The 12,597-nt window shown below is 37.5% G+C and overlaps 2 protein-coding genes across 2 annotated transcripts in view; one reads left to right on the top strand and one right to left on the bottom strand.

The window, feature by feature from the left end:
- The first annotated feature begins 563 nt into the window (after positions 1–563).
- LOC141401410 (alpha- and gamma-adaptin-binding protein p34) overlaps positions 564–12,597 on the top strand; it is an 86,766-nt gene continuing 74,732 nt past the window's right edge. Inside the window, exon 1 of the mRNA XM_073981656.1 lies at positions 564–820. Coding sequence (XP_073837757.1) covers positions 760–820 — 61 coding nt within the window. The 5' untranslated portion in view covers positions 564–759. The remainder of the gene's footprint in view (positions 821–12,597) is intronic.
- Positions 7,775–12,412, bottom strand: LOC141401411 (uncharacterized). The gene is made up of 2 exons (XM_073981658.1): positions 11,684–12,412; positions 7,775–11,609 (listed from the first exon to the last, which is right to left on the bottom strand). The coding sequence occupies exons 1-2, from the start codon at positions 12,410–12,412 to the stop codon at positions 11,601–11,603; spliced, it is 738 nt and encodes a 245-aa protein (XP_073837759.1). The 3' UTR covers positions 7,775–11,600.

Consider the following 12,597-nt stretch of genomic DNA (forward strand, 5'->3'; position numbering starts at 1 on the left):
CATGTGGTTGTTGTTTTCAACGCGCAACGCGTCACACAACGGACCGTATGTGCCGCGGCCATAACACCCATGATTTGAATAATTGATTAATGGAATTCAATATTTTCACTTACATTACATTCCGTCACAAATAAATATGCAGTATAGGATGTTCTCACCTGTTTTGTCTAAAAGCTTCTCATTGAATGGCTGAAACGACGCCACTCTGTCCAAGGGTTATATCCAGCGTGACCGCTGGGAATTTTGAAAAAGTATCATTTCTGGAAAAAAGTGGCACAAATTTTGTTAAGGGGTTATAGGCATCAGCCCAGCTGATGTACTGTGAGCTGTCAAAAAAGTTGTTGTAATTGAAAACACAAAATTAAAAAACAAAATTTTAAAAGAAAAACTGTGAATTTTTTACTGATTTTTGTTATAATGTGTTTATTAATAACTGCCTAACAAAATTTTGTTGAAAAAATGTGTGAGTCGCTTTATTTTTGGAAAACATTTTTGGCATTTCACAGTACTGAACTCGTTTTTGTTGTAGTTGTTTGCTGATGCATCTACCTGGTAATTGTGCCATGGCCGCCGCCGACGAAAATGACCGCGCCGCCGCCGAAAAAAGCGATTCGCTTCGTTGTCTGGCAAGAATTCTAAAAAAAAATAATAAAAGAATGAAATAAATTAAATTTGGGAGGAAAAAATTACGAAAGAAAAAGGAAATATCTAAACCAGAAGAAAGGTGTGTTTGTTTTTATAGTGTCTAAACATAAAAAAATGACTCCTTTAGTACTTGTACATTCCTTTGGTCAAGAAAGCTGCGACAAAATTATGAAAGGTAAGCGGTTTTGAAATTGAACAAAGATTTGTAACATTTCTTCTTTACCGACTTTTTGCCGAAATGTAATGTATACTTCGCGAGATATAGCCTCGAAAGTTTCGCAAAGGCCTTGTTACGGCTGACTCGCTAGATCCGGACGAATTCCGTGAATCTCATTAAAAAATTTGGCTTAAGACTGGCTTTTTTGACATTTTTACCGCAGGTAGGTCTTGTCCTGAACACAAAAATATACATACAGTTAGTCAACTATATTATTGCAAACGATGAATTGTTAAACATTTAGATTTTTAATTAGGAATTACAAGAAATTCTTTCAATAATGTTGAGTAATGTTTTGCTGATTTACCTGTTAATGACAACATCAAGCCAAAATATGCAGAAATCGGTCGTAAATTACGAAAACGACGGGCAAAAAGTGTCAACTAAATAATTGCAAAATGAATGAATGTGCAATGAAATCGTGGGATTTTCCCAGCGATTTTTTCTCTAAGGATTTTTATGATTTGATGGTATGAGGACATGTAAATCCATAATTTTTGATCATAAATTAATTGTTCTGTGTGTAACATAGGCGGTATATTCAGAAAAAAAGAAATTCAGGTAAACGGATTTCGGAAAATATGCTACATTTGGTCTATTCCAGCTATAATTATGGTAAATGCGCCAGAGAAATCGCTAAAATCTCCTCTCGTAACCTGAGAAGTGTATAAAACATCATATACCGCACCGAGATAGAAGGCAGGCTCAAACTAAAGACGTCATGTAGGCCAAAAGTAGTAAACCCACGAATTGGCAGGAGACTGATTAAAGAAATTGACGAAATACCCCAAGGCAGCACCAGATAATTGCTTTTTTCTAATCAAAAAGCATTTTAGAGTAAGTGTATCACATGGAAAAGTCAGAAAAGTGCTACATAATAACTAGACATCTGATTTTAGCATGTTTTTTATTTCTTATCCGATTGGACTCAAATTTTGGATTTAGGAGTTTTGAGGGTCAATTTTTTGATATTTGGGGTCATATCAAAAACATGCAAAAAATATGCAAAATATATGCAAAAAAATATGCAAAAAACATGCTAAATATGCAAGTGTTTTTTTGACGAAAATAGTCAAATAAATTTGGAAAATTATCAAAAAAGCCTTCTAAATTAAGTTTTTTGCCGTTTAACATAGTTTTTTGCAGATTATTATGTTATTGAGACACTCCAGATATTCCGCCGCAGCAATAAATCTGGACCAAAAAGACCTAAATCAGTTTTCATAAGGTGAGAAAATGTCAAATAACCCAGCATTTCTATTACAACATAAGTTGCTTCCTATACAAATGTAGGTAATGGGAAAATTTCAAAAACTCAATCAGAAATGTCAAAAACAACACGACCAAATATGGTGATAGTTTCTACTCGGCCAAAATTGTCTAGCAGAAAAACAAACGAGCTAGAGTTAGTCATCGCAATTTTTGTTTAGATAAAAGCGCAATTACTTTTAGTTTTTGGAAAAAGGGTTCGTTTTTAGCACAAAATGGGAAAAGTACTAGAGTACCAGTTACGATTCCAGGTTCTGGAATATAACTATAATTAGAATTATACGTTTTGACTATCCACATATTAGATTCGAATATATTTTATAGTGTGTAGTCAGTCCTTTATTCAGTATGTATATGCAGACATTACAGTATTGTCAATTTTTGTTCTTTGTGGACAAAAAGCTTCTTTGGAAAAATGCTCTAACTGCCGCTTTAATATTGATGACATGGTTTAAGTTTAATGTACTAAAAATACATAATTTTATAATATCTATCTATATTGTACCCTTACAACCGCTTAATACAGAATTGGGAAATGTTCACTCCTCTGCGAAAAGTGATCGATTATTGTTATACCCATCCACGATGAATAATAAGCAAAATGAAGAACACCCAATGATTAGTGCAAAATGACATGACTTATAAAAACCACACAATAGCGTGGTAGGGGTAAAATAAGTCAAAAACATTGGAAATGTCTTTAACATGGCAAAACCACCCACATATTTCTGCTAGAAAAGCATTTGGAATGCTAAAAAATATAGTTTTTTATTCCTGCTACAGGAAAACAATTTTGATAAGACAGTCGAAAAATCATAACCCTTTTGTAGTCACAATCAATTAACTTATACCTGCCAGTGTATTCGATAATTTTTACTAATTATTACAAATGCTTCGAATTTTGACAGTTGTCGCCGCAATATTTTCATTAAAGTTGCAAAAGGCACACCTAAAGGGCAAAGATTTCAAAAAATGTTAATTTCCAAAAAAAAAAAAAAAAAAATGAAATTTCACATCTTTCCCGTGTTTTGCTTAAATCCTGTTGTAAACTTTAAAAACGTCATATTTCTAACTCTACTTTCACGATCTGAATGGCTTTTTCTGTAATTTGGGAAAATTGAGTCTTGAGCCAAAACCTGTGGTGTAGGGATTATCGAGATTATACTGTATATATGGGAGCAATATCTATAAATGTGACCTGTACTTTGTTTTCAAAAAGACATGGCCAGTCTACCGTCAGCATTCGTGCTCTCATCACACACAACAATTCTGATATCAGTGACAATTCTCAAAAATATTTATTCTCACAACCCTATATCGGATATTCGTTTTCGGCAAGAAGAAAAAAAAACATATTCACTTGGCAACTCTTTGCAATACCCCGCTCTTATAAACCCAACTTCAAGAAAACAACCTTGTCCAAAATATATAATAAGGGTAAACCTTTAAGTTCATTTAATATATTCCTCGTCTCCAAAGCCATCCAAGGGATATCAAGTGAACCAACTCTGAAAAGATTCTTTACTCATGGACACCTGTTAATATTAACAAAAAATGAATTACAGGCGAATCGTTTTATCAGAGAAAAAAGCCTCGCTGGAATATGCTCCATAGAATGTACACTCCAACCTACCTTAAATACAGTGAAAGGTTTTGTATATTGTGACCTCCTAACAAACCTAACTGAAGCTGAAATTGTGGACGGGTTAAAAGCCCAAGGTGTAACCGGCTGTAAAAAGATTACATCTTTTAAGAATGGCTCTGTTTTCAACACACCGATGCACATAATTGATTTTAATCTATACGATGTCCCAGAATCTATAGATATCGGCATAATCAACTGCAAAGTAAAGGAATATATTCCCAACCCGTTGCAATGCAAAAATTGTTATAAATTGGGACATACAAAAAAAAGTTTGCAGACAAGAAGTTTCCACTTGTTTGATTTGTTCTACAACAACTCATGATCCCATTCCCTGCACTAAAGTCGAATGCGTTAATTGCAAACATCAACACCGCTCCAACAACAAAGACTGTCCTATAATAAAACAGAGGAAAGCAGTGCTTCAATATAAAATTAAAAACAAATGCTCATTTAAAGAAGCAGTACAAAATACACCAAACATAGCAACCTCTGATATTCCCATTGAAACTCTTGAAGAAATAACTGAAGAGCGAAACAGAAGAAATAATGCACCAAATAAAAATAACAACAATACAGCTTACTTACTTAGTTGGCCCATTACAGAACATTTGTTCCATAGACCGAACTAAGAAAAGATCTCCATTCCTCTCTGTTTTTCGCTTGACTTTTTGGAATACCGCGCCTTTCCATTTCTTCATCCACTTGTGTGCTCCATCGAAGCTTAGGCCTGCCGATTCTGCGTGCACCGCCATGTGGCATGTATTCATACGCCTTTTTAGCGGGTTCATCATCGCTCATTCTCATGATATGGCCTAGCCAACGCAATCGTTGCATCTCGATACGTTTAACTATATGCATGTCTTTGTATAGCTTATATAGCTCGTGGTTCATACGACGTCGATATTCACCGTCAACGCAAATCGGCCCGTAGATCTTTCGAAGAATTTTCCTCTCAAACACACCAAGCACTGCCTTATCTGCTTGCGCAAGTACCCATGCTTCGGAGCCATACATTAGCACGGGTAGTATCAGCGTTTTGTATAGTGTTATTTTTGTTTGACGAGATGTGGCTTTGTTTTTAAATTGCTTACTTAATCCATAGTAGCATCTGTTGGCCAATACAATTATTCTTCTTATTTCACAACTGATGTTGTTTGTTGTGTTTATGGCAGTGCCGAGGTAGACGAAGTCTTTAACTACCTCAAAATTGTAGGTACCAACTTCTACGGTTGGTCCGAGCTCTATGGACGCTTTGCGCGTCGACACCATCAATTTGGTCTTTTCGCCGTTTACCGCCAGACCCACTTTCGCAGATTCTGCTTCGACCTTCCTAAAGGTATCAGTTACTTCCTTTACTGATCGTCCCATGATGTCTATGTCATCAGCATAGGCAAGTAACATGTGGCTATTGGTGTAAATAAACAACAATACAGCTACCGTTACAAATATCACTAACCCCAATCCAAGGGAAACCACAACTAATAAAGAAATAACACCAGAAATCAAATCATCTTTCTGTACAAAACTCACCACACCAAAAACAAATATTAGGTTAGGTTAGGTTTGGTTTGGGGATGTGTAGTCAATATATATGTATATTGACTACGCCACTCGGAGACCTTTCGGTCCATTGTGATCATCCATAAAGAAAAAAGGAGGTTCAGAATTACCTGAAAAGAGAAGAGAAAAGAGAGAAGAATAAAGAAAAAAGCGGGGTGTGGTTTGGAGAGTAGTAATAAATGAATTATTTATAAGAAAGAATGAAGATGTAATAAAGACAGAGAGGGTGGTTTATTTGGCGATGGTGGAAAAAACTGTCAGAGAAGTAGTTACGCTTATGGGTCGCGCCGTCCCAGCCACTTCAGATTTTTAATGATGTTGTTTATGATTGTTGGTTCCATGTTTGAGTAGAAGGTTAAGCTTGGATGAAAGCGTACTCCTGTTAGTCTATACCGCTTTCGAGTTAACATCGGGCAACGACATAGAATATGCTCGATCGTCTCCGTTTCCTCCTCATCTTCACAGAGCCTGCAATAGTCCACGCCATCATCCTGCCATTTGCCGATAAAACCCATTAAAAGTCCAGGTCCCGATGGAATACCTAGTTTAATTCTGAAGCATTGTTCAGTTGCATTGTCAACCCCTTTAACTCTATTGTTTAACTATTCCCTTAAATTCGGTCATTTCCCCGCAATATGGAAAAAGTCTTATATTGTACCTTTACATAAGTCAGGCAGTCTGACTAATGTATCCAATTATAGAGGAATTGCAAAATTAAGTGCAATTCCTAAATTGTTCGAAAAATTAATTACTTCTGTAATTTCCCATAAAATTCAACCCATGCTAAGTCCATATCAGCATGGTTTTCGTAGTGGTCTTTCGACCATAACAAACCTTATAGAATTCACATCGAATGTAATAAAAGGATTTGTTCGGCATAATCAAACTGACACAATATATACAGATTTCAGCAAAGCATTTGATAGGGTTAACCATAGGCTTTTGTTGTATAAATTAGATTATATGGGCTTTAATACTAATTTAGTAAGATGGATATCTTCTTATTTACAAAATAGATCACAAACAGTTTTGTTTGATGGATGTGTCTCAAAATCGATTGACGTGCCATCGGGTGTTCCGCAAGGAAGTCACCTCGGACCGGTTCTCTTTCTTTTATTTATAAATGACTTGCCAAACTCAATAATGCATTCTAGATTGCTAATGTACGCTGATGATGTCAAGCTATTCATTACTCATAAATCGGAAAAGCAAGCTGATCTTCTCCAGAGTGATTTAAATAGCCTTTTTCAATGGTGTAAAATCAACTGTATGGACTTAAACTTAAAAAAATGTAAACATATGTGTTTTTCCAGATCTTCTTCTTTAATAAGGCAATACAATAATAACGGTTCTCAATTATTAAATGTAGCATCATTTGTTGATCTTGGCCTTTTGATGGATCGAAAATTAAAATTTAATAATCATGTAATTTCTATTGTTAATAAAGCGCATGGAGTTTTAGGATTTATAAAAAGATGGGCCAAAGAATTTTCAGATCCCTATATAACAAAACAACTATTTACGTCACTTGTAAGACCTATATTAGAATATGGTTCTGTTGTATGGGACCCTCAATACGCAATGTATTCTGATAAAATTGAATCAGTGCAGAAACAATTTTTGCTTTTTGCACTGAGAGGTTTACATTGGAATAGCGATTTTGTCTTGCCTTCATATACAAGCAGGTTAAAATTAATTCGATTACCTACATTAAAAAGTAGACGCACAATGTTAAACACTATGATGGTGCATAAAATTTTAATGGGTAATATTCCCTCGGATTTCTTAATATCATCTATTAGAATAAATGTTCCTTGTAGAACAATTAGAAACTATCAACCCTTATTTAGAGATTTCCACCGCACGAATTACTCTATGGGAGATCCTATTAACAAAATGTGTGTAGATTTTAATTCCATGTATTGTAATGTAGACTTTGGCATGAGCCTTGACCTTATAAAATCTAACATAATTTTATTTTTAAATGAATAGTATATAAAAATGTATTAGTAAGTAACTAACTAGCTGATGAAGTAAATTCTGTAGCTGGTTTTCAATTTCCCTCTCATACCCCACCATGATGCGGATCATGGTGTGTACGCGATCCCTACGTAAAAGGGAGGTCGCCCCCTCGGTCGGCAGGGGTGGGAAAGTGAGGCGTGGGAACGTTCGATAAAAAAAAAAAAAAAAAAAAAAGCTCGGATGTTGCAATGGCCGGTAATGACTCCCGTCAATACCCTGATTTCTGACTTACTCAGACTTAAAAGCGAAGTTGTTCTCTTTGTTGAAAGATTCGGCCAAATGGCCCTTGACACGTTGCACCTTGTTTCATTATGCCATAGTTCCTTGGCCTGTTCTTCAAAGAACGTCTCCACCTTCCGAAAAACGTGACATATGGGTGGTTTAATAGAAACAGTGATAGTGTTGAAACACGTCCGTTCAGTTTGCCGATCACACAATGAATGTCTGCATGACGCGATTATTTATTCTTATCAACCCTTATTATCTACTGTACAATTATCGATTACTTAAATACATGGTTGTATTCAACCCAATAACTACTATCGATATGTGTTTTACTTAAACTAGGTGTGTTCATTACTTTATTCGACTACAGCTCGGCCAACCTGATAGGTGTGACCGCCCCGGTCACATGGGGGTTAAGTTAACTACGCAAGTGTATAGTGTACTTAAACTAATGGACTAAATACTTAAACTACTTAACAACTACTATGTACAATTTATTTGCAACTATATACATCGGGCAGAGCAGCCCTAGGTCCCATTACCGGGGTCATCGGTCTTCCATAATCTCATATTGCACGCTTCTATCACCCCATCATAAGGAATCTGGGTGATTTGACAATTTTCAATGTCGCCCACAACATATCTATCATGTGGCAACACCTTGCGCACGGTGTAGGGCCCTTTGAATTTTGGTATCAATTTTTTATTTACGCCCACTGTCGTATCTACGTTTTTGATTACTACAAAATCACCTACTTTAAATGAGTTTACTTTGATACCTTTTTCCTCGGATCGCTGCTCGTTATATTTTTGCGTCCTCGCAATAGCCAATTCGGCTTTATCTCTAATTTCTTTGATACCCCCCCCCCCGGGCCTGAAAAGTTCTCCTCTAGGTATTCTGTAAGCTTGTCAACTATTTCTCCTCTTTGGTTGACTCCAAAAAGTACCCTACTCGGAGTATCCCCAATCGATCTATTCACTGTATTGTTAAATGCGAATTCAATCTTACTAAGCTGTTTCACCCAGTCAGCATGTGCTACTGGCTCACTAAGTTTAGCCAACATTCCCACCAAGGTTCTGTTCACTCGCTCAACCTGACCATTTGCTTGGGGCGAGTGGACAGCCACCTTAACGTGGTCTATGTTTTTCTCTTCCAAAAATTCTTCAAATTCTTTTGAGGTGAAACAACTTCCTCTGTCCGTAATGCATCTAACTGGCCTACTATAGTAATCGAAATACTTTAATAATGCTGCCTTGACCTCTTTGGTGCTCGTCGTCAATACTGGGTAAAGTCTAACAAATTTCGTGAAAGCATCTATAACAACCAGAATATGCTTTCTTTTTGATTGAAGGGACGGTAAGGGGCCTAAATGATCCAAATGAACCGTGTGGAACGGTTTAGGTTCCTTCGGGATACTGTGTAGCGCCCTTGCGTTAGGCCTATGAGGAGCGGAATACATAATACACTTGATACAAGTCTTCTTATATTTTTCTATCTTTTGCTTCATTTCTGGAAACCAATAATGCTCTTTCATTTTCAAATAACACTTGTCTACTCCAAGGTGTCCTAACTTCTCATGCATGGTTCTAATAATCTCCGTTTCCATGTCTTTCGGGACGAAAAATCGCAAATCCTCGTTAATTTTCCTATAAACCACCCCATTTACCATATCATATCCATTTACCGGTCCTTGTTCTAGTTTCTCTTTCAATTCATTAACTTCTGCATCCCTAGCCTGCGCTGCGCATAGCTGAAAATCTATATCCTCTACTTCTATAGTTGCTACCACCTCGTCCCTATTACTCTGTTCTATTCTTGACAATGCATCCACATGGGCCATTTTCTCGCCCGCTCTATGGACGATGGTGTAACTATAGTTCTCCAATTCCAATGCCCATCGCGCTATTCTGCTATTTATATTTCTTTTCGCTAGCGTTAACGCGAGCGAATTACAATCTGTTACTATTTTGAATTGTATACCTTCAAGGTATGCTCTAAATCTTCGTAATGAGTATATAATTGCTAATGTTTCTAACTCGAAGCTGTGATATCTTGTCTCCGCATCTATCGTTCTCTTCGAAAAATAAGCTACCGGATGAAATACACCGTCATCCTGTTTCTGCATCAGGATAGACCCAAACCCTATTGCACTCGCATCACAGTGCAGTTCCGTTTCCCTACTTGGGTTATAAATCGCTAAAATAGGGCTCGAAGTCAAATGACGCTTCAAAATTTCGAAGGCCTCCCTGCACTCGTCCGTAATCTCATATTTTGCTCCATTTTTAGTTAGTGCATACAAGGGCTTTGCTATTAACGCGAAGCCTTTAACGAACTTTCTGAAATATGAACATAACCCTAAATATGCTTGCATTTCTTTTACATTCTTAGGCATCGGGTACTCCTCGATTGCCTTAACATGCCCGTCTGAAGGTGCAATACCTTTTCTTGAAACCTTATAGCCCAAATATTCAATCTCAGTGTATGCAAACTTACACTTCTCTATCTTGAGCTTTAATCCGTATGTGGCTAGTCTGTCCAGTACCTTCTTCATCAATTGGATATGCTCTCCTAATGTCCTTGATGCTATTACAATGTCATCCATATAGATTACCATTTCATTCTTTTCCAAAAAGTCGTGAAAAATTCCCGCAATGAAACGTTGAAATACCGCTGGTCCATTTTTCAACCCAAATGGTAACCTCAAGAACTCATACTGACCGTTTGGCACTACAAATGACGTATACTTTACCGAGTCCTCTTCTAGTCTCACATGATAAAAACCGGATTTCAAATCCATTATCGTGAACCACGATTTTCCCTCAAGGTATTCTAAACAATCTTCAATTAGGGGCAAAGGGTAATTGTCCCTTACGATCATCTTATTAAGTGCTCTATAATCCACGCACATCCTGATCTCCCCACTTTTCTTCTTGGTCAACACTATTGGTGATGCATAAGGAGAGTTACTGGGCCTTATGATCCCTTTCTCTAACAGGTCCGTAATAATTTTGCTAACCTCCTGTTTCTCCGCAAAGGACAGTCTTCTAGGCGAACAGTAGGTTGCATTCCCTGAGTTCACCAAAATTGACGCTTTGAAGTCAGAAGCCCTTGGTTCATTTTCCATCTTTTCAAAATAATTCCTCTTAATCAGCTTGCAAAGCTCCTTTCTTTCATATTCATTTAAATCTGGATTAATATCCCACCTTTCCTCAGTGTCTTCGGTGTTTGCGCTACATTCATCCCCCTTTTGTATTTCTTTAACAACATACACTCCCTGCAGGGGATTATCTTCTCCCGCTAGCACCTCAAATTCATTATCTTCCTCACAATGATGAAATTCTCCACAATCCACCTCCCTTTCGGGATCATTATGTTTGTACTCATCACCCTGTATTTCATTATCATTTACTTTATTTATAAGTTTTAACTCCGCACCCTGTTCCTTTTCATTATTGTTTATTTCCTTTAAACGTTTTATTTCCGTACCCTGTACTTTCTCATTGTTCATTTCCTTTACCAGTTTTATTTCCTTACCCTGAACTTTCTCATTGTTCATTTCCTTTACCAGTTTTATTCCCGTACCCTGTACTCCTTTAACCATACTCACTGCTTTTACAGGGTTAGGCTTTTCCCCTTTATTGGGATTAGGAAGAACACCACACAGTTTATGATTCAATTCATTTTTTATTAGCGGCCTTCGTTTCTTTTCATCATTCGGGTCCGCTTTTAAAATCATTTTAACAAAAGTATTCCCGGTATTTTTTTCCCCTTTTCTTACACATAAACTAATTGCAAATAACTTCAAAAAATCTCTTCCGAGCACCAAAGTACACGGAGCCTTATCTACTAAAACATTTAAATTAATCACTTTTGTTCTCCCTCCAAATTCAAGGGCTGCCTGTATTTGGCCACACACTTGTAATCTCCCTCCATTCAGGTCCCTAAAGTGAGAGGGCTTCTCCTTTTTCATTCTATATTTCGGGCATAGGGACCTAACCAGCGCCTGGTTGATGAAGCTACATGGGCTACCCGTGTCAAGCAAGGAAGAAATGAGATAAAAATTAGACCCGGAATTTCTAGGACCTAAAGCTACTCTTACCTTAATATTCCAGTCGACCTCCTGCTCCTGCACCGCTCCCACAGCTCTGAGTGGGCAATGTATTTTCAAGTGGCCCGACCGACCACACTTAAAACAGGCCCCCATGGGCCGCTGCGCCTTCTTGCAATTGGCTGCGTAGTGTCCAAGCCCCTGGCAATTGTAACATCTGGTTGCAGCCAGGGCTGGATCGATCATGTTGCTTCTTGCCAGCCGCTGGGCCTTCTCGGCTACCATCTTCTCGTACCGTGGTATTAATCTCTTAAAGGCATCCACCGTTGCTGCGTGTAGGAAGACTAGGGATGCCGCCGACTTGTCGCACATTCCCTCTACGATATACTCGACTAATTCTGCTTCCGTGATGGGGGCCCCATCTGCCAATTGCTGCATTTCCAATGCATATCGATGTAGGCTCTCCTTGCCTCTCTGCCACTTGCGGTTGTCCAACCGCCGTAGTATTTCTTTAGTTCCAAGTGGCTTCTGGAACTCATCGCATAACTCCTTCTTTAATGCCAACCAGCTTTCCGCCTTTGCTCCGCGCACGAACAAGCCTGCACTACCAGCCAACATTCGACGTGCATACAAAAATTTCTCTGCCGCCGTGCAATTTATAACATTCGTTACTTTTTCATATTCTGCTACCCACTTAGTAACAGCATAACCGTCGTCACCATTAAATTTTGGCAACGCTGCTTCTATGGCCTTGTACACACTCTGCGACTTTTGATGCATGCATCACCATTTTTTTAGCGGTGTTGCAAAAAATAGTAGTGATGGAGGGAATAAAAATGTACGAAATGTATGAAATGTAAAATTTCATGACTAATCATTTAATTTATTAATACCATTTAGAATGTTAAAATTATTTAATGTACATCATGGATTTAAAAGAATGTAATAAAAATAAATGGACTAAA

Source organism: Musca autumnalis, unplaced genomic scaffold (genome assembly GCF_047663935.1).
Source record: "Musca autumnalis isolate F117 unplaced genomic scaffold, ASM4766393v1 scaffold_4, whole genome shotgun sequence".
NCBI lineage: Eukaryota > Metazoa > Arthropoda > Insecta > Diptera > Muscidae > Musca > Musca autumnalis.